Source organism: Hylobates moloch, unplaced genomic scaffold (assembly GCF_009828535.3).
Source record: "Hylobates moloch isolate HMO894 unplaced genomic scaffold, HMol_V3 SCAFFOLD_8, whole genome shotgun sequence".
Lineage (NCBI taxonomy): Eukaryota > Metazoa > Chordata > Mammalia > Primates > Hylobatidae > Hylobates > Hylobates moloch.
The window spans coordinates 32,951,891-32,977,900 of record NW_026652283.1 but is presented as its reverse complement, the minus strand read 5'-3'; the positions used below and the strand labels follow the sequence as shown (position 1 = coordinate 32,977,900).

Genomic DNA, 26,010 nt, shown 5'->3' with positions numbered 1-26,010 from the left:
GGGTAGGGGGTTGGAGGTGGAGAAGAAGGGCATTGAATGTTGCCACAGGCTACACTCTCCTGATAATATAATATTATATATTAGTCTGATTTTGGATCATATAATCCTGAAGTCCTTTTATATAAGGTGATGGTAGACCCTGGGTTACCCAGAACCTTGTGTCCCACGATAATTATCAATAATTATCAATAGTGCCCCCCCCCCTTTTTAATCTTAGGCATGTCCTGGTTTGGATGATAAATTACATCTTCCCATTACTCTTAGAATTGTCTCCTTAACAGGGGCATATCCTAGATAATGAGTTCATCTTGTACTACTTTGGAATAGTCTGCTTATTTTGGTTTCTTAGAAAGGGGAGTTAGTTTCAGCATTGGTCAGTAATACCAACGATATGTAAAAACTTTTTTCGTTTTCTTTCTTTCCTCACAAATATGCCAGGAACATAAAAACTTTTTAGAATCACTGAGTTGTGGAATTTTCCCCAGAAACCAACTTTTTCCATTGTCTCTGTATTTAAAGAGTAGGTGTTGCTTTTTGATGGGACATATTTTGCTACCTGCATTTTGGGATCTGCTTTCATGGATGCTACAGACAGTGATTTTTCCACTTTATTTCAGTTTTCCTCAAACCCAGCCCCCTTGGTGAAGGGATGTAAATTAATAGCAATTAATGTCAATTTAAGGGGTGAGTTACATGGAATTGCTGGCAATAGAAGCATCAATTTAGAAGATGTAACCCTGTAAGCCCTGTAAAGTATCTCTGGTTGTTTTACAGAAATAGTTTTAAATACTGTTGATAATGAGCTATGTTGAGGACATTGTCCTTAAACTTGGGTTGCTGTAGTCCCTCCCCACTGAAAATAAGGTTTAATGCCCTTTACTTTCTCTGTTTAGCCGTACCCCTGGTAATTGCCAGAACTCTGCTAATGAAGTGGATCTTCTGGGTCCAAACCAGAATGGTTCTGAGGGCTTAGCCCAGCTGACCAGCACCAATGGTGCCAAGCCTGTGGAGGATTTCTCCAACATGGAGTCCCAGAGTGTCCCCTTGGACCCCATGGAACATGTGGGCATGGAGCCTCTTCAGTTTGATTATTCAGGCACGCAGGTACCTGTGGACTCAGCAGCAGCAACTGTGGGACTTTTTGACTACAATTCTCAACAACAGGTACTGTGTGTGTCTCTGTCACCCTCTCTACTCTCCCTCCAGCCAGCACGTTGTTCAAATAATTAAGGATGGGGGGATGCGGGGGAGGAGGTGGCATTGTTTCAGGCTATCCATAGCTAGCCCTTATGAACTTATTAGTGATGTAGGTTTACAGAGCCCCCTCATGAAGCTCATTTGGTCCCTATGCTGAGGTCACTGGCAAGAGGCCACCCTGCTCTGTATGTACTTCCTTTGGCTCTCCTCAGCAGCTGGGGAGTGGATGAGGTAGTGTTGCCTCTTGTAACACAACCCTCTTGGGTGCTAAATTAATCTCTGAAGATTTATGTGGTTGTGATGCTGTTGGTTTGTTTTGTTTTTAAAATAGTAAACTCTACTATCCATCGCTGTCAGGAGTGTAGTGCCAGGTCATCTTACCAGTTGTGTCTTACAGTTAAACAAGTTACTCCAGATAACATAGATAAGGATTTGGCATCTTTCAAAAGTATTAGAATGCGATCAGAGGAAACCACACACACAAATCATTCAACTTAAAATCTACCATGAAATTGCTTGGCTCTTTTTCTTTTTTTAAATTCATAAGTCCCTGAAGATGTTGTATGTCTGCCTTCTGTTTTTGAAGACATGTAGGACTACCTCTAGGGTTAACTGATCTCTGTTTATTTATTTATTTTTTAAAGAAAGGTCAGCTGTCTGAACTACGAAAGAGGGGCTGTTAGTTTTCCAATCTTGTTAAGTTCTCCCGTGTGGTGGAAGCAGTTTGATTGACTGTGAATTTCTGTTACTCTTTAGTAGTTTTGTAATAGATCGTTAATACAGACTTCTGGTTTAAAAGGTTAGCATCTCATTTTGAAGTTTAGAAATTCTATGTAGGGAAATTAGCTTATGGTCTTTGGAGATTAGTTATGCCATGTTTTACCTTTAGTTACTGTCATAAATAGCTGATACTAAATGAATTTTGATTGATAGAGTAAAAAGTTAAACATATGAAGTTTCCCTTTAAGTCTCCTGTGTGGTTTATGAACAATAAATACCTTTAAGGGATTGTGTGAATGTGCATATTCATATAAGGTTAAATTAACAAAATATCTTTCAGAGTAAACTAAAAGTGTACACTCTTCTCTGTGCAGTTCTTAGTAGGTATGCCGGCCTCCCCATATGAATTGACTTTCTGTGCTTTTTTCTCTTCTTAATGGCCATTTTTGGTTCTTAGCTTCCATTCCCAGTGTAATGCAATCTAACCCTTTCTGTGTTTTTTAAGAAGAGTTTGTCTCAGATTTCTTATGAACAAAAATATATGGTTCTCTCTTTTTTTTTTTTTTAACTGTTCTTTACTTCATAATTAGAGTTGAGATTCTTTTTTGGTTTATTGATCTTTGGTTTCAAAATAATTTTACCAGTTTTTGGAGGCTGGACAATTATTAGAACTTGAGCAGAAATGTACTTCTATGTACCTACAAGTAGTTAGCATGATTATATCATAGCTACCACTTATTCAAAAATATAAAACCAAGGCTGCCCTCACCATATAATCTCAGCAGTTTTTGAAAGTAAACATTATTTTGAAAGTTAATCTCTTGTTGGATTCAGGTTTCCTATGCATGTCTTGGTTGCTGCAACATAGAGACATTTTTACACAGACATACCACTGTCATGATGTGAGTGTTGTTTTATCTCATGGGCCATAATTCTTTTCTGAGTAGTTTGTTTTATACATTCTTGTACCGGGGGCCCTAATAGCATACCTGGGAACCACTGGCATAAGCCTCCTAGTATCTTTAAGACCCTCAATCTCTCAGTGTTCCTGTATAAGAGCTAGTAGTTGTCAAGAAGGAAGGATTCCTTTTCTATTGGAAGTTGGTGTTTGTTTCTTACATTTTATCCCGTGTCCTTTTGGTTTTCGTTACATTTTATTCTACTTTTCATTTCTAATTTACGTCCACCTCATTTGTCAAGGTTCAGTACTGTCACCTTCCTTTCTTAGTCTCCAAACCGAAAAGCTGTCATGTCTGCCTCCCTTGAACTCCATAGCATTTTGTGTTTCCTTTAAGAGAAGGTGTTACCATGTTTTGTCTTGTGTTGTGATGACTTGTCTAATAGTCCTTGCCAGACTGTAAGCTCCTTGAGGGCAAAGACTGAACCTTATCCCGTTTCCTCTGCATTGCTTTAGCAGAACAAGGTTTCAGGGGACTTTCCCCCATCCCTATTGTAATATCCCAGTGCATGCTCTGTATGTAATGTGCTTCCTAAAATTAAAATTTGGAACTAGCCTTTCAGGAGGTCTGGAGGCTACTCTTTGAGAACTACTGTGTTTTGTAATATGTGTGTCCTTTGGATCCAGCTTACGCCTTATATACAAATAACTATACTGTGTAATATCCAGGAAAGTTAGTTCTTGGATCAGAACTTAGTATTTTAAGGCTCACTGTGTTGTCATCTGATCAGAAGCCATGGTCTCTCTCATGAGAAAAATGTACATAATTCTCTGACACTCAGTTTTGTAGATAACTTCAGGGAGACCACAGATTTGTGTTCTGCAGATACAGCCTTCTGTTCATATCTTTTGTTCTTTGTAGCCAACCATATCTTTCATGAATAGAGTAAGATTCCCTTTCTTCCTCTTGATTTGCTCTCAGTTTAGTCATTGTAACTCATTTTATCATTTAAATTGTGCATGGAAGTACTCGATGACAAGTGATGAGACCATTTATGCCCATATCCTTGGAACCCTGCAACTATGGAGAGGGTATTCTGGTCTCTTGGGAAGGGAAGGACTTGTGGAAGAGGTAGTTCTTTTTTTTTTTTTTTTTTGAGACAGAGTCTCACTCTGTTGCCCAGGCTGGAGTGCAGTGGTATGATCTTGGCTCACTGCAACTTCCGCCTCCTGGGTTCAAGCGATTCTCCTGCCTCAGCCTCCCGAGTAGCTGGGATTACAGACACCCACCACCATGCCTGGCTAATTTTTGTAGTTTCAACAGAGATGGGATTTCGCCTCATTGGCCAGGCTGGTTTTGAACTCCTGACCTCAGGTGATCTGCCCACCTCGGCCTCCCAAAGTGCTGAGATTACAGGCATGAGCCACTGTGCCCGGCCAGAAGAGGTAGTTCTTTAGCTGTGCCTTGAAAGGCTTTTTTATATAGGAAGAAAATGAGAATTCTAGTGGAGGAAATAGTAAAACAGATATGTATGTGTTCAGTAGATAATGTAGAAGTAGTCAGTCTGGTTGGTGGTTTAAGTTGAAGAAAAATAACTAGAGAGGTTGAAGAGATGGTGTTGGGAGTCTTATGCTGTGTTGCCTATAGGAAATGAGAAGACACTTTAAAGGAGGAATTACTTAATTATTATAGTTTAGTTGTTTGTGGTTAGTGTGAGTTTAGCAGCAGTTTGAGACATTCTCTTACTCTTACTATTCAGTTAACTGTTGACTGTTGTGTCCTTCTAGGAACCTTGGGTTCTGAATTAAACAATAGTGGAACATTTGGGAACTAAGTGCTAAATTGATGGGTTCTGAATCCTATCGGACAAGGGGAGGGCTCAATGAGGACAAAGGTTGCACGCAACTGACTTGAAGGACAGGTGGAATACATTTTGTTGCAGGTCAGAGCAGAGGTATGGAGCTGGGAATGACCGTGGTGTGGTCCTAGGCTGAAGGGAGTAGAAGATGAGTGTAGAAGAGGACAAGGAGGTACAGATGCCTTTGAAAATTGAGTCCAGGTCCTGGAGGCCTTGAGAACCAGCTGGAAGTCTCAGTACTGATGATTGTGAGGGTTGAACAGACATCTAGTGCAGCACATATTTTCCTGCACATTCTCCTCTTTTTATCTTGGCTTTCTGAAATAAGCAACAAAGGTGATCATTTTTCTTGGTTTAGAGTTGTTTGCTGCAAATGGCAGGTTTGCTTTATTTGTGATTTTTTAGAATAGGAATCTGGTTTGGAGGTTGACAAAATAAGTAATTCTCCCTTTTGTTATATTTTCTTTCAATCTTGGCTTTGATTTGGTGTAATAAGCTGGTTTCATCAAACTTATTATCAGCCTATAATGAGATACATGACATGGAGCAGCCTGCAAATAGGGAAAAGGTAATTTTCATGCTGTCATTTTGTACTGTGATGTTGGAGCAGTATTTATTTTTTACAAAATGCTATACAGTTGCCTGTTTCCTTAAATGCAGTTTAGAAAGTTATTACTAGGTTTTGGCCGGGCGCGGTGGCTCACGCCTGTAATCTCAGCACTTTGGGAGGCCAAGGCGGGCAGATCATGAGGTCAGGAGTTTGAGAGCAGCCTGACCAATGTGGTGAAACCCCCTTTCTACTAAAAATACAAAAATTAGCCGGGCATGATAGCACACGCCTGTAGTCCCAGCTACTCCGGAGGCTGAGGCAGGAGAATCGCCTGAACCCAGGAGGCGGAGCTTGCAGTGAGCTGAGATCACGCCACTGCACTCCAGCCTGGGCGACAGAGTGAGACTCCGTCTTAAAAAAAAAAAAAAAAAAAAAAAAATTATTACTAGGTTGTATTATATTACAAACGTGGCACAAACCAAAGCCAGGATTATATCAGTGTAGAATTAATTGTATTGTTGATCTTTATTTATAATTCGGTTAATCTAAAAATAGCCTAATGTCGTATGTTTTACAAAATTGGACACTGTTGTACTAAAACTCTCATCTGTTAAGCATGAATTTTAACAAAGATTCAATATTCTGAAAATGAAAGTTGAAGTATGGTATTCATTCCTGCACGACCACAGTCAGAGGGGAGTGGAAATCGGCATGTGTTGTTAAAAGTGTGGCAGTGTGATTGTCATTCTCGTGAGGCCAAGTGTGTATATACTTTTAATGTAGGTATTTAATATGCTCAACTTTCTCTTTAATTTACAAATGATTATTCTATCAAGTGTTGTGTGTATAGTAACTGACAAAGAGTGACTAGTAATTGATCAGTTGAAGCTTACCTCTATTGTTATTTGACTTCATTCAAATTTTACTTATAGTGAAGTTTTTCTCAAAAGGTATTAATATACTTAGTGAAGGGATGTGTTTTGTTCTTCCCTAGGACTTTAGAAATCATTTGTTTTGGAATCAGATTCTTCATCGGCCAAAGAAATGCACAGATGATGATGATGATGATGATTTTTTTTAGTTTAGCAGCATGGTTTAATTTGTATGCGCCTACCAAAAATCATTGTAATCATTAGTTGATCTTTGCAGTAGTTCAAATAACCTGGTATAAACTGGGCTTTTATCTAGAAGCTTCAAACAGTAACAAGATTTCACAATTTCATATGCTGAGGAATGACTCCAAAATAAACCTTTTTCTTAAAATTTTACAATCCCATCATTGATACAGTGCTTTTACTGTTTCGAAGGGATTTTCTCTGTGAACCCTGAAAACAACCCCATGAAGTAGGGCAGCTATTTTATTTTTACTCATAAGAGGCCAAGCACAGTGGCTCATGCCTGTAATCCCAGCACTTTGGGAGGCCGAGGCTGGCAGAACACCCAAGGTCAGGAGTTTGAGATCAGCCTGGCCAACATGGTGAAACCTTGTCTCTAGTAAAAATACAAAAATTAGCCAGGTGTGGTGGCACAAGCCTGTAATCCCAGCTACTCCAGAGGCTGAGACAGGAGAATTGCTTGAACCCAGGAGGCGGAAGTTGCAGTGAGCCAAGATCGCACCACTGCACTCCAGCCTCGGGGACACAGCGAGACTCTGTCTCCAAAAAAATAAAAATAAAAATAAAAATCAGTGAAGTTTAGGGACTTGTTTGAAGGTCATCTAGTACAAGCTATGCAAATAGCTATTATTTTGGTTTCTAGCTTCAGGCTGTTTCTTTTGAACTTTGTATTAGAAACGCAGAGCCTTTTAATAGGCGGAGTTGTCTCACCTTCAAATTCAACCACATAGCTTTTTCTTAAAGTAGTATAATGCAGAAAGTACTCATCCATAAAAACAAAAATGGTTTTCTGTCTTCCCTGTTATCTTTGTGACCCACAGATAGCAGCTGGTGGTCCTGGTGTGGTGAGATTTTCACTCTTTTTTTTTTTTTTTTGAGATGGAGTTTCACTCTTGTTGCTTAGGCTGGAGTGCAGTGGCCATCTCGGCTCACCTCAACCTCTGCCTCCTGGGTTCAAGCGATTCTTCTGCCTCAGCCCCCCGAGTAGCTGAGATTACAGGCCTGCACCACCACTCCCGGCTAATTTTGTGTTTTTATTAGAGATGGGGTTTCTCCATATTGGTCAAGCTGGTCTCGAACTCCTGACCTCAGGTGATCCGCCTGCCTCCGCCTCCCAGAATACTAGCATTAAAGGCGTGAGCCACTGTGCCTGGCTGATTTCGACTCTTAATACAGACTAGGAGGAGTCCCGCCCTCTGCTTTTGGTCTGCTTGGGCTGCCTGGCTCTGGGAAGGAACTGTAAAGGGTGACTCTCAGAAGGGCTGAGTCTGTTGGGGGTGCTCTCCCCATTCATCAGAAAGAACATCACACATAAAGGAGTCTTACAAATACTTTACATGTGTTAATTTTAATCCCCACAGCAACCTGCCATGTTACATATTATCTTTATTGTCATATTAAAGAGAAGAGAATGAGGCACAGAGAGATTAAGCGATTTGCCAGAGGTGACACAGCAAGTCACTGGTGAGCTGAGATAGAAACCAAGGCTGTCTGGCTCCAGAGTCAGTGCTCTTAACCCCTGTCTACTACGTATATAGTCTCAAACTGGTAAAAAAGTCAGGGCTGGCAGTACATTTTATTGTGGCCGGCGGCGGTGGGGCAATGGGGGCGGTAGTCTTTTGTATTTACTGACTCCTTATTTAGACATTACTCCTCCAGGCTTAGAAAAAAATGCCATAATTTTTTATGTCAGCAACTGCTATTGATATCTTTTATAAGATGCCAGCTACATGTCAGTCACTATATTGGTTGTTTTTGGCTGCCCGGATTCCCTTCTGGAATAAGAGCCCTGTAGAGTGTTTTTAATATAGTGACAGGGAAAGGAGGCAAACCAGCTTGTCTACTTCTTAAACTATGCCTTCAGTATTAGGAACCTTGATATGCTTGAAGTAGATGATACGTTTTCCCCAGCATTCAGACTCTTGAACAACTTGTGAAATCTGCCCAAGTGAATTATAGTTAACAGCGTCACATTTATCATTATACTGACCTTTAAGCGTGTCCCCCAGCTCTCACGGTATTTTGTTTCTCAGTTATGGGACATTCCCTTGCTTTTGCGGAAAACATGAAAATGTTAGCAGAGCTCAGTGCTTTGCCCAGCAGATGGCATTTGTGTGAGTTTTTCAGGATCCTTTGGAATCTGTCACTTGCCAATTACCCAATTTGTTTTGAATACTCTGTATTTCCAGTTAATATTGCACCATTTACATAAAGAGAATGTGCCAAAATTGCTGTAATCTATTCTGTAATCAAATCTGTCTGCTGTAGATGTATAATTTACTTTTGTTAAGTTGTTTACTGCAAAATGGTCTCAAGAAAATCCTTTTCTATTCACCATAATTTCTAAGATATTAATCAGCTCTCAAACATAGGCTATCTGGGGTCTCTTGTAAGGCGTGTTTGCTTTTGGTTAAAAGTAATAGTTTCTGCTTTCAGAATGTTTTAATGTGGTGGTGAAAACCGCAAGCTAATGTTGTATGGAATGATTACTTTTGTGGTATTCCCACATGCCATGTTTTTCCATGTATATTTACAGATATAGTACACATACATAAAATGACTGACATGTAATATTAAAAAAAATACATAGCCCAGGTGTGGTGGCTCATGCCTGTAATTCCAGTCATTTGGGAGGCCAAAGTGGAAGGATCATTTGAGCCCAGGAGTTCCAGACCAGCCTGAGCAACGCAGACTTCATCTCTACAAAAAAGTTAAAAAAAAAAAAAAAAAAAAAAGCCAGGCGTGGTGACATGCACAGCTACTTGGAGGCTGAGGCAGGAGGATTGCTTGAGCCCAGGAGTTTGAGGCTGTAGTGAGCCATGATCACGTCACTGCATTTAAGCCTGGGTGACAGAGTAAGACTCTGACTCTTCAAACTAACAAAAATATATGAAGTGAGGGTAAGTCAGGTGGAATGGCAGTGGACTACTGTTTTTGGTTAATAAATCGAGATACCCTTAAGAGTTGTGTTCTGAACATACTGTCTTTATTTCCCCAGTTCCATGTCACAGCACCTACCTAATAATAGGTGCTCGAAAAACATCTGTTGAATGAAATGAATTCTTTTGTTTGCAGTAGGGCAAAGAAGGGTAGAGAGAAGCAGCTAGCGCAAGCAGTGTCTGATATGTTAAATGTTGCAAAAGGTTTTAGGCCAAGAAAATTCCAGAAACCCATTGAAGAGGCAGTACATATTTAGTGGAACTATGAGATGTTTTCACAACCTTGGAAATAATTTAAAAGTAGCTTTCTACTGTTTTACTTATTTTCCCACTCCTGGCTGTCCCTCTTAGGTGGACTGCCTCCTGTTGGAGGGAATACTGTGTGAGACACATCTTTAGTAAAACAGAAATGTGAAACCAACTTGCAGAAATCACAAGCACACTGTTACCAAATAGTCTTGACTGGCTCCCTTCCTGGAGGACAAATGTTTTGATAATGTCTGTCAGTAGATTAGTTCCCCTATTTCTTTTTAATAATTGATATTTAGTAATACTGTTTCCTTTTTACCAGTATCGCAATGAAGTTTTTCTTTAACTTTTGGGGAAGAAAACAAAAAACAAAAAAACTAAAGTATTTTTGAAATCTGTGCATGGTTACTTTTGACATTCATACTCCAAAAGCAGAGACTGAGACTAAAGAGTTAACAGGTGAAATTGGCCAATACCTTCAAAGTATTCACTTTTTGTTTTCTTTTAATCTAAAATTAGCCTCCTCATATGTTGGAGGTGTAGAGGGTAGCCAAATCTCAGGATGAAATCTCTCTACCACCTAAGATAAGAGTAAGTCCAGTCATGACAATAATTAAGCTGAGTTGGTAGAATGACATTATCTCCTAATGTCTGAAACAATCAGGTCTCTTTATGAGGACATCTGTAATTCAAGATCCATGGTGTCTGTTAAACATCATCCAGCAATGTCAGCTGAGCTGTTGAAAAATCCTGTAGGAAGAGCAGGTAGGTTGAAGGTCCTATCCAGGGAGGTCACTTCAGTAAGTGCTTTCAGTCCGATTTTAGCAAACATTGAAGTCTTCAGTATGACTCCTTGGAAGGAGGCCCATTAAGGTGATCCACAGATTAGGTTACTGGCGTCCCCCTTTGTACCAATACTATTCATACTAAAATGTAATCTCCATCAGGGCAGGATTATGTATTGTTTTATTGACTGTCGTATCCCTAGTTCCTTGCACAGTGCCTAGCAGGTATCATTTATTTCATAAATATTTGTTGAATTAATGAGTGAATGACTGGTTTTGTATTAAGGTAGAATCATAGGACATTCTTAGTGTTATTAAGGCCTTTGAACTTTCTTTTCTTTAGAACTAAGAAGTGTGCTAGGTGTGAGCTCATAATGCAAGTTTTGTTAGTAGCGGCTGTGTTTCTGCTGTTTTAGTTTCAGCATATAAAGACTAGTATCCCAGAAGACTCTGAGCTCCCAAAGTTGAGCAGGTGTCTTAATTTACTCATTAGGATAAGCTACTAGTTGAGGAAGTTATTCAATACCATTTTCCCAGGAAGAGGCAGCTCAGAGGAAGAAGTGAACACTTTTCATATTCTTCTCCAAAATGTGAGTAGGTGAGGATTAATTCAGTTATTTGTGGGGTCTTGAAAGCACTGAAAGGAGATTCAGCACTAGGGGCAATGTGACAAATCAGTTGGTAGTACATTTGTCTAATTTTTAACTTTGCCTTGGATCAGGCAGGACCTGTAGACCTGATAATCTTTAGGGCTTTTGAATGCATATATATGAGATATATAGATAGATAGATATAGATTATGTATCTCATATATATGTGTGTGTGTGTGAGAGAGAGTGTGTGTTTGTGGTTCAGGGGACATATAGTCTGTGAAGCAGTCAGCTCATGGAACCAGGACACAGCAAATTGAAGTAAAGAAAGAGACAGGGAGAACAGAAGTATGAAACATTTTAATCCCATGGGAATGAAGTAGAGTGTGAGAACATTTATTGTTAAGGTATCGTGCCTAAACAAGTGTTTATTAAAATTTTTAGTCAGAGAGGTTTTTAAATGATTTTGTAAGACAGTTTCCCTAACCACACCATGTTTTTCCTCTTGCCTCAGCTGTTCCAAAGACCTAATGCGCTTGCTGTCCAGCAGTTGACAGCTGCTCAGCAGCAGCAGTATGCACTGGCAGCTGCTCATCAGCCGCACATCGGTAAGTCCTTAAGCCCATAGCTCTTTCGTGATAGGTGTGGCCGCCATTTTAGGATAACTGGTTGCTGTGAAACCCAGTAATTTAAACTGATTATAAAAGTTCAGACAAATCCCTCAGACAGAGTAAGTGGCCTCTTCCTTTTGTCCAGTTGTTTCCAGCCACATTAGTTTTGACATAGCTTATAGACCCGCATCATAAAATTTCTTCAGTGTTCAGCCATTGCCCTACCTCAGCTGTTTCAGGATTTAAAGTATTTATCACAGTAGTGACTGGTGACTAACATTAGCTCCTTCGGTAAGATTTGGATGACATTGATTAAATAAGTTGTGGTTCTATAGACTGTAAATATATCAGCTTCTCATTTTGTGAACAAACAGTATAAATCCATTTTCCAGTAAGTATGCATTGAAAAAATTTAAAAGTATTCTCATATAATTACCGATTTTAAAGTAGCTTTGCCCTTTTCCTGTAGCAGTTGTTAAAGTTTTGAGCGTTTTCATTGTACCGCCTAGACGTTTCTTCCCCTTGGACCTGCTTAAGGTCTCTTAGAAATAGAGTGCATTCAGTGTAAACAAGTAGAAGTAGAATTTTTTTTTTAATGTGTCAAAATGGCATGATTGAGTAGAAAGGAGATAGCTAATCTTGGATGTGATGGGCTGTAGAAGAATATACTTACTTCCAACCTAAATAAATAAAGGCCAGGCATAAAGTCCTTGGGTCTGATAATGTATAGTTGTAGATGGTAATCTTTATCAATACCCATACATATTATTTCATGAAAACTGTTTGGAAAATTGTTTTAAATAGAAATAAATACTTCATCCCATTTTAATATTAGTCTTTAAAATTGTTCTATTGTAGGCTGTTACAATTTTAATAGTCTTTTAGAAATTATGCTGAATTTATAACTGTATATACAGTTTTAAGTTAAATATTTCTTTAGCAAAGGTAAAATTTGACTATATAAACATTTCATTATAATCTTTAGTATAGCAGTTATCTTTTTAAAATTTCTCTTTACCCTCAACCTGTCCCGTCTTCTCTTTTTTCATTTTTTCCTTATCTACAGCCTGGAGTGAATAGCCAAACTGTGTAGGTATTTGATAGGGCTGCAGTTTTAGTCAAGTTTGTTTTTACTGACAGGTATGTTTTCAGCAGGTTTAGCTCCCGCTGCGTTTGTCCCCAATCCATACATCATCAGCGCTGCTCCCCCAGGGACGGACCCCTACACAGCTGGATTGGCTGCAGCAGCGACACTAGGTGAGACATTCTGCTGCACGAGGGATTTTCTCACCTGCTTAAAAGTCATTTGAGATGGGCGTGCATTCTTTATACTCTTTCCCAAATCCATGTCTCCAGTGGAGATTATCCAGATTTTCAGTGCCATCTACCTGCCAGCTTAATATCTCTCTGTAGCTGTATCATAGGCCCCTCAGACTTGAAAATGTTCAAAGGCAAATTAATCACATACCCCTTGCATATGTATTTTTGATCCATGGAGCCACCACATGCTCATTTATATTTTGGGAATTTCTCCCCTTGCCCAGATCGCCTACCACCTCTAGTCTATCATATAGTTCAGGTACTTTTACTGGTCTCTCATATATTTCTAATTTCCTTGCCTCTCTCACCTCCTCTTCCCCTCTAAATTGTTCAAGAAAATGATTTCAAACTGAGATCTTACCTCTTCATCTTTCTGCTTAAACCTTTTATTGATTTCCCTTTTTTTCTACCCTAATATGGCATACTACGGTTATTACCAAACGTGGCTGATCGTTACAGCTTACTTGGAGTCGGGGTAGGGGTGGTGGTGTTTTGTTCCTTGGAATCAGTATTTTTAAGGAGCTTCCAGAGGGGTGGTGGTGTTTTGTTCCTTGGAATCAGTATTTTTAAGGAGCTTCCAGATAATTCTGTGGATTAGCTAGGGTTGGGATCCACAGCATATAGGGCTCTATCACCATGCCTCATACAGGTCTCTACATATGTACCACCCAGTTCCCTTCCTAGTTGACTGCCATTGGCTGACACCATACATTGTAGCAATACAGATCTGATTTTAGTTTGCTGCAGATACTGCATTGGTTTAGGCCCCTGTCTTTGGTCACTGTGGTCTTCTGTAGTAAGCTCTTTTTCCCATTCTTTGCCTGCGAAGTGCCCTAGCTGGCTAAGTACTGCACTGTTTTTATATTTGCTTATGGGATGTATACATGAGTTTCCCCCCCCTTTTTTTTCTTTCTCTCGCTCTCTTTTTTTTTTTTTGGAGACAGGATCTCACTCTGTTGCCGAGGATGGAATGCAGTGGCATGAATACAGTTCACTGTAACCTTGAATTCCTGGGCCCACTGGATCCTCCTGCCTCAGCCTCCTGAGTAGCTAGGGCTACTGGTGTGCACCACCACACTTAGCTAATTGTTAAATTTTTTGTAGAGATGGGGTGGTCTCGCCAGTGCTGCCTAGGCTAGTGTTGTGTCAAACTCCCGGGCTCAAGCAATCCTCCTGCCTTGGCCTCCCAAAGTGCTGGCATTCCAGGCGTGAGCCGCTGTGCCCAGCCTGGGAGTGTTTTTTTCTTTCCCTTGAGACTAGATTTTTAAAAGACAGGCATCTGTGTTATTTGACTCAGTGTTGCACAGTTACCATCACCGTGATGGGGCCATAAATGTATGATGGGTTGAATTCAACATTAGGACAAACAAAATGTCTTCCAGTTTAGATACTCATTGGGAGAAGATCCCTCCAAGTCAAGTTAATCATGACTAAATATTACTTTGAAATTTTACTTCTTATTATGTAGCATATAATTTGCAATTATGAACTTAAACGTAGCCTAGCGTTTCTTAGATTTTTTAAAAAATTGTTTACATTTTGGCATGGTTATGATGGGAACATAGTTAACATAGGGTCATCTGTCTGTCTGTGGTCATCCCCCTTTTGGGGAAAACAGAAAGCTCTTCGTAGGAGAATGATCTCTGCTTACCATCATTAATATTTATTGAGCACTTAACTTTTGTCAGGCATTGTCCTGAATGCTTTTCTTTCATGTGATTTGTCAGATGATGATTTTAGAGATTAGAAATTTGTGGCTCAGACAGCTGCCTTATTTGTTGTTTTTTGTTTTTTTGTTTTTTGAGACTGAGTCTTGCTCTGTCGCCGAGGCTGGAGTTCAGTGGTGCGATCTCAGCTCACTGCAGTCTCTGCCTCTTGGGTTCAAGTGATTCTGCCACCTCAACCTCCTGAATAGCTAGGACTACAGGCGCCCACCACTACGCCTGGCTAATTTTTGTATTTTTAGTAGAGATGGGGTTTCGCCATGTTTGCCAGGCTGGTCTCAAACTCCTGACTTCAAGTGATCCACCCGCCTTGGCCTCCCAGAGTGCTGGGATTACAGTTGTGACTTCAAGTGATCCACCCGCCTTGGCCTCCCAGCGTGCTGGGATTACAGTTGTGAGCCACTGTGCCCAACCTAGAGACAGCTGTCTCATTTGAAGTCACACAATTTAAATGTTGTAGAGTTGGGGCTTGAACCAGGTTTAACTCCAAAGCTCATGCATATGCTTCACTATAGTATATAGAATGCCTGTGCTGTCTGTCTTGAATTGTCTTTTCTGTACTTCCTTTAGAAGTCTTTACTAATTTATGTTACTTGAAACAAAGAACTGGTCTGAGGGTTGACACTGCTGCTGTCACTGAGATGGTAGTTTAGTGATCAGAATCTTGTTTTTTGTATATGTCAGTTGAGCCAGGGTGAAAATGAGTTAATACTTTCACAAATAACAGGAAATGTTAACTGTTAAAACTATGAAAATGTGTATTCTTAGAGGATGTCAGTCACACCGGAATTGAAGTAGGCGTCCTGATGTACCAAGCTCAGTTGATTTGCCCTCGGGTGTTTTCCTAAATTTAACCTTAGGCCATGTGACCCGAGTATAGTAGTAGAAATGCCAGTTGAGAACATTTAGAGAATAATGCAGATGTTAGTGGTAATAGCAGCCCTTGCCCAGTAGAGGTTCGCTTTTGTTGGCTTTTGGGAGAGCGTTGGCACTATTATTGCAGGTTGCAACCACGCATTCAAGGTAGATACGGCTGTACTCCCAACATGCATTACAGGTTGAGCATCCCTAATCTGAAAATTCAAAATCTTTTTGAGTAGTAACCTGACACCGTAAGTGGAAAATTCCACACTTGACCTTGATCTCATGTGATGGGTCATATTCAAAACCACAGGCATATAACACACAGTTCATTTATTCAGCATCCCCAACGGAAAAGTAAAATTACCCCCAGGTTATGTGTATAAGGCGTATATGAAACATAAATGAACTTTGTGTTTAGACTTGGGTCACATCTGCAAGATAACTCTTGCATACACACATAGTCTACAATCTGAAATTTGTAACACTTCTGGTCCCAAGCACTTTGGTTAAGGAACACTCTACCTGTTTACCCATTTTTATAGGTAAGGAAAGTAAGGCACCGTTAGGATCTTTTTTTTGTGTTTTTTCTCTTATTTTTTTCTTTAACTGCCCAAGACCACCCTGCTTTATAAACACTAATCAGATGAGTATGAGGCTCTATCACTCTTTTTTTTTTTTTTTTTAAACTTGTATACATGGCTTTTAGGCTGTTCAGTTTCTGACAAATTAAAAATGTTTTAACCCCTTTTCTTCTTATAGTAAAATAGTTCATAGTGTCACAACTTTTCTTAGCAACACCTTTATTCTGTACCCAGCTATAGTGTTTCAATGTGCATGCACCCTTGCTTGTAAACAGAGCTTCTTAATCTTTTTTAAGCCCACAGGTATAGAAAACACCAAATTAGAAATGTCAAAACATATTTATATTGGGCAGTGGTACAATTTGACTTATTTGTGTTTTAGAAGCTTAAAATGGGGGAAACAAGAATATGTGTCTATTTATTTTGGCTTAATGAAGTATGTGTTTCTCCAGAATTAGCTGTTGCATCAGAGTAGCTGTAATATTTGAAACAGCTCTTCAGAACTTCAGTGTAAGGAAGGTTTGGTTACTGTTAATGAATCAAGTTGGAAATATTTAACTCTGTGCTTTAAGGAAGTTCAGTTTGGAGATATGTTTCAGCAGATTGGAAGAATTGGCTTTGAGCCCGTTTCCTGGTTAGCAGATGTGTCTTTGGTGTTTCTTGCTACCAGCTTCGTCATAGAATTCTATGATTAGATTTCTGCCACACTTGGGTTGTTATCTGCATAACTGTGTTACATCTCTGTTGTGTACTTTATGTGGCCTACTGCAGCTGTACTTTGTTGCCAAAGAAAATGAACAGATAATTTGGATTAAAGCAGAATGCTTAATTTTTTTTTGAGACACACTTTTTGCTGTGTTGCCCAGGCTGGAGTGCAGTGGTGCAATCTTGGCTCACTGTAACCTCTGCCTGCTGGGTTCAAGCAGTTCTCCTGCCTCAGCCTTCCGAGTAGCTGGGATTACAGGCATCTGCCACCATGTCCGGCTAATTTTTTATATATTTTTTTTAAGTAGAGATGGGGTTTCACCATGTTGGCCAGGCTGGTCTCGAACTCGTGACCTCAAAGTGATCTGCCCAACTTGGCCTCCCATAATGCTGGGGTTACAGAGAATGCTTAATTTTCTTCAAGGTTCTCAGCAGGTCTGTAACAAGTCAAGGTGTTGTATTTTTTGTTTCTGTTTGTGTTCAACGTTGACTTAAATTTAAAATTTCACATATCAGTGTCTGAATGTAGTTGTGTTGAATGCCTTTGTGACTTTAAAAATAGTAATAGGACCAGGCCTGGTGGCTCAAGCCTATAGTCCCAGCAGTATGGGAGGCCAAGGCAGATGGATTGCTTAAGCCCAGGAGTTCGACACCAGCCTGGGGCAACATAGACCTCTACAAAAAAAAAAAAAAAATTTTAGTCAGGTATGGTGGCATGCATCTGTAATCCCAGATATTAGGGAGGCTGAGGTGGGAGGATCACTTAAGCCCAGGAGGTCAAGGTTGCAGTGAGCTGAGATTGCCTCATTGCATTCCAGCCTGGGTGACAGAGAGACCCTGTCTCAAAAAAAAAAAACAAACAAACAGTAACAACAACTTTGAAGTTGCAGTGGAGGTTCAGTTGAGTGTCTGGGCTTTGTTGTGAGACTGATAGATGTTCATTTTTCTGGAGTTAATGAAACACCAGCACTCCGTTAAATCACCTTAGGTGCCATTATCATTGAACATGGGATACATCCTAATCTTTTGCCTATTCCATCACTTTAAGCACACAAACCCTCCATTTACTCCCTTCTACCAACAGATATTGTCTCTATCTATCCTACATCCTCCATCTGTTCTTAAATTGAACCCTTCTATCAGTGATTCCCCCTTTTAGTTTTCTCATGTTTCATTCCTCACTGCTTCTTCTCTAGGCCTGGATTATATTAGAAGACTGGCGTAAGGATCTCATATAATGTTTACTATTCTTTAAAAAGTTAATGATTAGCTAGCAGAAATTAATATATACTTTTAAGTTAATATTTTACAGTAGGATCTATTGAGTCAGATGTAATTTTGGAAAGCCTGAGATGAGCCTCAGTAGTTCAGACTTTCTTTACCTTTCCTTTGCTATTTTTAGGCCCAGCTGTGGTCCCTCACCAGTATTATGGAGTTACTCCCTGGGGAGTCTACCCTGCCAGTCTTTTCCAGCAGCAAGCTGCTGCTGCCGCTGCAGCAACTAATTCAGCTAATCAACAGACCACCCCACAGGCTCAGCAAGGACAGCAGCAGGTAAATGTAGACAAAATTTACCTCTTCTAAGTTGGGAATTGTAGTATTGTGGATAATTAATAGGTGATATTGCACCTAACAGAAAAACACTGTGAATGCGTGGATTTCCTCTTGTATGTATGTGTGTGTGTCTGAGTTCAGGCTCAGATTTAACTACTCTTTTGGAATGTCTTTTATATATTAGACACTACTGTACCTAGGTGGGGTAATGATACTAACCAGTTCACCTATAGGGAAATTGCTTAGCTGCAAGTGTCAAAGTGGATCTTCAAAGTTATAGTAAAATTTTGTTTCTGCCATACTGTAGTTGCTTGCTAAGCACCACTTTCAGATCATTTCAGGGTTTTGCAAGGGGCTTGACACCAAAGCAGGGGTACTAGATTTTTAGAGTGCTTGTTTATAGTACCTATTGGATTGGATGTAAATCTTAAACCTGTCATATCTGTGTTAGCTTTTTATTTGAGTTGAGAAAAGGACAGTAAACTGCAAAACTACATCTTTTATTTTTTTAAACAGGTCATTTCCTCCTTGATTGCTAGAATAACACCTTTTTTTTTTTTTTTTGAGATGGAGTCTAGCTCTGTCGCCCAGGCTGGAATGCTGTGGTGCAATCTCAGCTCACTGCAATCTCCGCATCCCAGATTCAAGCAATTCTCCTGCCTTATCCTCCTGAGTAGCTGGGATTACAGGCATGCTACACCATGCCCAGCTAATTTTTGTATTTTTAGTAGAGACGGGGTTTCACCATGTTGGTCAGGCTGGTCTCAAACTCCTGACCTCGTGATCCACCCGCCTCGGCCTCCCAAAGTGCTGGGATTACAGGCGTGAGTCACCGCGCCTGGCCAATAACACCTCTTTATTGATAGAAACTGTGGAAAACTAGAAAACTTGAAAAAAAAAATTACCCTAAATCCTTATGTCAGAAAACCAATGCTAATATATTTGGTATCTGTTATTTTAGCCTTATTATTTAATATTTTACAAAATTGTCATTATTCTGTCCACGTGGTTTTACATTCTGATTTCATACTTTACTGTGTTATTTAGTGTTCTTTTAAATGACATTTTTACTAGGTACATTTAAATCCACCAAAGGATACTTTATTTTGACTAGTCTATTATATTTGATATTTCATTTATATCAGTATTTTGGTGTTCTAAATGAGACTGATTAACATCCTTTACATAAGTTTATCCTTGGAAAAAATTCCTAGTAATGGAGTTTTTCTGGAGCAAATGAAATCAGCATTTAGGCTTTGATACGCATTGTCAGATAAAAGCTGTCATTTGAGACAAAACACCCTGCTCATATATGAATGTATTAAATGATCCAAACAAGAATTTTTTGCTTGACATCAGTCTTACTCAGAGGGTGTATGTTTAATTTTTTTTTTTTTAGATTCCACACAATTATAGGAAAAAAAAAAACAGGTCTTGAAATTCTCCCTGTTATTTGGACACTATAAAATGATTTTCTTGGCAACAGATACAGTTCTCATACCATATATATAAGGAAATTCAGTAAATAATTTGTTGACAGAATGAGTGATTTGTTAAAATAAATTTCTTTTGAGACGGAATTTTGCTTTTGTTGCCCAGGCTGGAGTGCAATGGCTCAGTCTTGGCTCACTGCAACCTCAGCCTTCAGGGTTCAAGCAATTCTCCTGCCTCAGCCTCGCAAGTAGCTGGGATTATAGGCACCCACCACCACACCTGGCTAATTTTTGTATTTTTAGTAGAGACGGGGTTTCACCACGTTGGCCAGGCTGGTCTCGAACTCCTGACCTCAGGTGATCCACCCTTCTCGGCCTCCCAAAGTGCTGAGATTATAGGCGTGAGCCACTGCACCTGGCCACATTTCTTTTTTTGTTTGTTTGTTTTTTTTTGAGATGGAGTCTAGTTCTGTTGCCCAGTCTGGAGTGCAGTGAGCCTCACTGCAACCTCCGCCTCCTGGGTTCAAGTGATTCTTCTGCCTCAGCCTCCTGAGTAGCTGGGATTACAGGTGTGTGCCGCCACACTTGGCTAATTTTTGTATTTTTAGTAGAGATGGGATTTCACCGTGTTGGCCAGACTGATCTCGAACTCCTGACCTTCAGTGATCCACCCACCTTGGTCTCCCAAAGTGCATGAGTCAACTGTGCCTGGCCTATTGAATAAATTTCTTTCTTTCTTTCTTTCTTTTTTTTTTGAGACATAATCTTGCTCTGTCATCCAGGCTGGAGTGCAGTGGCGCCATGTTTGCTCCCTGCAACCTCCGCCTCCCAGGTTCAAGTGATTCTCCTGCCTCAACCTCCCTAGTAGGTGGGATTACAGGCACGTGCCACCACACCTGGGTAGTTTTTGTATTTTTGGTAGTGACAGGGTTTTACCATGTTGTCCAGGCTGATCTTGAACTCCAGATCTCAAGTGTTCCGCCCACCTTGGCCTTCCAGAGTGCTGGGATTACAGGTGTGAGCCACTGCATCTAGCAAATAAATTTCTTGAAAACTGCTCTTTGTGGATAAGTCTGTATTTATTTATGTGATCATCTTTTTGTTTAAATGACTGCCAAATTATTATGCATTTGGAAGACTAATTACCATGTTTTAAAATTAGCTCTAATGCAGTGAACAAGAATAATACTAATAACTGCTGTTTATTGAAAGTTTTCTGTACAGAGTTAAGTGCTGTACGTGTAATTTCTATTTCTCGTACTAATTATGATAGATGTACAACTTCTCGTTTTATGGAATAGAATTTCATAGTTGAGAGGAAATCGATTGAGGAAATATAATTTGTGTGCCCAGGGTCACACAAATACAAAGTTGTTAAGATTTGAACATAAGCCTCTGTCTTGACAACTTGTCTTCTGACCATATTGTGATGTCTTGACTTAAAGAAAATCTGAGATCTTGTATTTCTTCTGCCATTAACCAGCTACAACTAGGGCAAGTTGGATGGCTTCTCTAAATGCATATATTTTTGTTATAAATGGACATAATAATCATTAACTTTTCAGTTTTCTGTCATGTCCTACAGGTTCTGTCAAACCCTACTAAGAAAAAGTTTTTAGCATTAGTTTGTAATTAGCAGCCATTGTTTTAGTTCCTTTTTATTGGGCGCCAGTTTCTGGTTTTAAGTATTTGAGGAAAATATGATTTTCTTGGTAAACTGCCTTGTCATAGTAATTAAAATGAGAGGTTCTTTTTAAACTCTGCTGTTGGCCTTTCGGGCCCTTGTATTTTATCAGAAAGTATATGTTGTGTTCTAGGCAAGCTGACTGTTCTAGGACAGTTTTTATAAATTCAGTCATTTTGTAGATTTTATTAGACTTTAAAACGTTACTTGTGAAACTGTATATTTTGTTTCCATAAAATCATGGATTTGACAGCTATTGATGAAATGAAAATATATGAATATTGGCAGATAACTGAAGGACTTTTATTTGTAGTTGGGGTACTGGACAGATTTCTAGAGAGTGGGCAAAAAGCTAACACTGTTTTCCTTCCTTATTACAAGACTCATCAATAGTCTTAGACTACCTCTTTCTTTAGGTACCTTGTCCACTCTACCACGCCTGCCCTTTCACAGAACACCTCATCAAACATAAACCTACTTCTTTATGTTCTATGAAAGCAATGCTTTCATTGTTTTTTAAAATCTTCAGCGATTTTGAACTATTAGCATTTGCCATATTTCTGTGCTTGCTATTTACCTATCCTAGAGGGAGATCTCTTCTGAGTTATAGGGTATGTAAATTCTAAGCATTTGGCAAAACTCACCTGTACAGCCTTGAAACACACTTTCTCTTACAAAGTTGGTTAGGTTCTTTAGGTCAGAAACAAATTATATAATATCTTGATAATAGTGATTCGCTATTGGTTATCGATGATCTCCTAGGTATCAGGCAGTGTGGCTTAAAGACATTATTTCAGATATTTCCAGCAAATCTGCAAGATCATTTGTTAATTCTTACTTATTACTGATATAGAAGTAAAAGATTGGGCAAATTAAGTGTCCACACATCTCTTCTTGCCAGTGTGGACAGTGTTGGTCACCTTATACTCACTTAACAAATACTTAATTGGTTATTAGTGGTGTTTCTCTTTTTACATTTTTTTAACCACCGGTACCAAGAGTAATTTGTACCCGTTTTCTTGACCGTATGTCTAACTTCTGTAAATAACACAGTGAAATTGAAAGCGATCTGATAAGAACTGTACACTTGACAATATGGCAAAACACATTGTTAGGAACTTTAGTAATTTTAGCCTTGGTTTGTGGGTTTTGCGTTTTTGCTTGCTGGAGTGTGTAGATCTTGTGAGATAGATTCTTCACATCATTCAGAATAATAATGATTGCTAGCATTTTCATGTCTATGTTTCATTAATAAAAAGTAGATCCTTGACTGGGCTCAGTGGCTTCACACTTGTAATCCCAACACTTTGGGAGGCCAAGGCAGGTGGATTGCTTGTGCCCAGGAGTTAGAGATTAGCCTGAACAACATGATGAGACCCTGTCTCTACAAAAAATAGAAAACTTAGCCAGGTATGGTGGTGCACACCTGCAGTACCAGCTACTCAGGAGAGGCGGGAGCATCTCTTCAGCCTGGGAGGCGGGGGTTACAGTGAGCTGAGACTGTGCCGCACTACACTCCATCCTGAACAGCAGAGCGTGGCCGTGTCTCTTCCCTGCGCTCTGCCGCCGCCCCTCCCGCCCCCCCCCCCCCCCCCGGTCAAAAGAAAATGTAGATCCTTTATCACAGTGGCATAACTGGTATTCTGCACTGAACTTGACTAATGCGTATGTTTGTGGAATTTCTGAGAGGGAAATAGAGTCAGGTGAGAGCCCTACCAAATCGAATCTGGTGAACTCATTTGGGGCCATGTGGACCTTGATAAATATATTAGTGTTAAAGAGGAAATATTCTCATTCCATCTTTTGTGTGCATGTGAGACTCAGTTGACTTTAAATATGTGGGTAAATTACCGCCGTTCATCCTGTCTGGAACCCCTCCCGACCCCCATTAATACTCTTTTTTTCTTTTCTTTTTTTTTTGTTTTTGTTTTCTGAAATGGAGTTTTGCTCTTTCCCCCAGGCTGGAGCGAAGTGGCTCGATCTCAGCTCACTGCAACCTCCGCCTCCCAGGTTCAAGTGATTCTCCTGCCTCAGCCTCTCCCGTAGCTGGGATTATAGGCGCCTGCTGCCACACCTGGCTAATTTTTGTATTTTTAGTAGAGACGGGGTTTTGCCATGTTGGCCAGGCTGGTCTCGAACTCCTGACCTCCAGTAATCCACCTGCCTTGGCCTCCCAAAGTGCTAGGATTACAGGCGTGAGCCACCACGCCTGGCCTGTTACACTCTTTTTTTTTCTTCACCCACTTTTTATCAGAGCACTGACATTATGTAGTATGGTTTATTGTCTGTCTCATTCATTAAAATAAAAGCTCCATGAAGACAGGGGCTTTGTCGGTCTTGTTCATTGCTCTGTCTCACTTGCCCGTTTGCCACATGGTAGGCATTAAATATTTGATAACACTACCACTTGCTGATGCCAGATATTCCAAATTCATCTTTTAATTGTCACAAGAACTTTATGAGGCAGATGAGATAAAATGTTTGAATGAATGAATCATCACTTTTTTGTGCTTTTTGCTGCTTATAAAGGTAATGTGTTTAAAGTAAGAATGGTAGAATGAAATTCCACTCTATGAAGTGTTATTAATTGAATTTATACCCTAACAGCTGTGACATATAAAAACCGTTATCGAGAAAATGTTTTACAATTAAGTTTTAACAGTTGACCCAACCTGAGCATATGGTAGGTCTTCTCCAATGAAAAGAAAGTGGTTGAGTTGTTTCTGTCTTCTTTTCCCAGGTTCTCCGTGGAGGAGCCAGCCAACGTCCTTTGACCCCAAACCAGAACCAGCAGGGACAGCAAACAGATCCCCTTGTGGCAGCTGCAGCAGTGAATTCTGCCCTTGCATTTGGACAAGGTCTGGCAGCAGGCATGCCAGGTGCGGCTGCATTGTTATTCCTAATACTTTGGCAGGGAAAAAGGCTGCATGTTTGAGGTGATTACAGAGGGGAATGAGCAGTGCTTTCACCTTGCTTAGGCTTGTCATGATTTGGGGACTGGCAGGGATGATACACACTTGCCCTCACTTAGACTATAGTTCACTGATGAGAGCATTGTTCTGAGCCAGTCTTAAGTCATATTGGAGGTATCTAAATGTCCATGCAGCTTGGAATATGTGGTTTTTCCTTGGTGGGTTATCTGTTTTCTGTTTCAGAATTAGGGACAGATGGAGTGGCCAAGCTAGTTTACAAGGCTTAGTCTTATGTTGATGTTTTTGCACAGCATGATTAGTGAGAAATTTCTGGTACTCCTTGATGGGGTCATCCCTTACATTTTTAAGATTTCTCTTAAACCAATAGTAGGGGTCCTTTTTAGCTGCCTACCTCTGAGATACACGTTTATATAGACACATCTTGAATATATGTTGTTTTTGGTTCACTGTCAGCTGGTTTGGTGCTTGGCATGGGATTAGATGTAGTTTGATGTTCTACATATGAAACAAGTCTTTAAGAGATGTCAGTGTATTTTTATGGACCTTTACTGATCATAGAGCATAGCCAATTTAACTGAGCCATTTATGAATTCAATAAATAACTTTAACCTGTTTCATTTGTTTTTTAGTTACTGAGCCTTTGTGTGTTCTTAGGAAGTCACCTGCAGTTTTTCATATGGCTTAAACTGGGATTTGGAGATTCTATCTCACATAATATTGAAAGACCATGTTATTTAAAGCCTATCTAGATTTTTCCTGCTATTTTGCAGGATATTTGTTCTTAGATTATTATGTAGTATGAAAGTACTATGATTTTTATAATCATTTGTAGCCTCTGTTTATTTAAGTGATGGAGCCAGTATATAAATCTAGGTCAATTCAACCCCAGAGCTGAGTTTGTGATTATTGACAATATGTTGGTGCCCAGGAGATACTTGTTTGTTTCACATACACATTTCTCTGTTGGCTTGATATTCCTAGGTTATCCGGTGCTGGCTCCTGCTGCTTACTATGACCAAACTGGTGCCCTTGTAGTGAATGCAGGCGCGAGAAATGGTCTTGGAGCTCCCGTTCGACTTGTAGCTCCTGCCCCAGTCATCATTAGTTCCTCAGCTGCACAAGCAGGTGAGCGCACATCTGAGCGGACTCCTGCCAGAGATCTAAAAGTGGCGACTGATAGTGAGATTCCTAAAGTATGTTGAAATACACTTTCGGCAATTCTCAGTATATCAGTTCTACCCTGTAATGTTTCAAAAAGAGATCAGAAGCAATAAGTGACCTAGGTGGATTCTCCTTTTTGTTGGGGGTTGGTCGGTGGTGGGGGGTGGCATGTGCCAGCTGGTTAGAAGCAAGGTCTGGCTCCACTGAGAACATAGAAGTTGCATTACACAACATGGCTTTGGTGGCAGAAATCCAAGTCATTATTTTAAGATAATTTTAGAGGAGGAGTTGTTTTTTGCCACAGGGGCAGGAGTGGAGGAAGTGGGAAAGAGTAGTGAGAAGTGACAGAATAATACATTTGGTTGGGAGGAGTAATAGTTTTTTACTTTAAGTGTTTATATGTTTTTTTTTTTTTTAAATTAGGAACAATAACAGGAACATCTAGAAGACAGCAATGTGCTAAAATAGGAATTTGAAGGATGTGTATATGCATTACATGGTTCTAGAAGAAACTCTCAACATAGATATTTATGGAATT

The 26,010-nt window shown here is 39.8% G+C and overlaps 1 protein-coding gene and 1 non-coding gene across 18 annotated transcripts in view; both read left to right on the top strand.

Moving 5' to 3' along the window:
* PUM1 (pumilio RNA binding family member 1) overlaps positions 1-26,010 on the top strand; it is a 112,974-nt gene that overhangs the window by 70,355 nt on the left and 16,609 nt on the right. For 9 of the 17 annotated variants that reach the window (XM_058441941.1, XM_032160004.2, XM_032160007.2 and 6 more), the window contains 6 exons: positions 894-1,164; positions 11,417-11,510; positions 12,654-12,770; positions 18,110-18,261; positions 24,119-24,257; positions 25,293-25,436. In XM_058441941.1, coding sequence (XP_058297924.1) covers positions 894-1,164; positions 11,417-11,510; positions 12,654-12,770; positions 18,110-18,261; positions 24,119-24,257; positions 25,293-25,436 — 917 coding nt within the window. The remainder of the gene's footprint in view (positions 1-893; positions 1,165-11,416; positions 11,511-12,653; positions 12,771-18,109; positions 18,262-24,118; positions 24,258-25,292; positions 25,437-26,010) is intronic. The other 8 variants (XM_058441944.1, XM_032160012.2, XM_032160005.2 and 5 more) reach the window with 5 other exon arrangements.
* LOC116474002 (small nucleolar RNA SNORD103/SNORD85) lies at positions 24,375-24,447 on the top strand. The gene has a single exon (XR_004249546.1). It is a non-coding gene; the product is annotated as a small nucleolar RNA SNORD103/SNORD85 (small nucleolar RNA).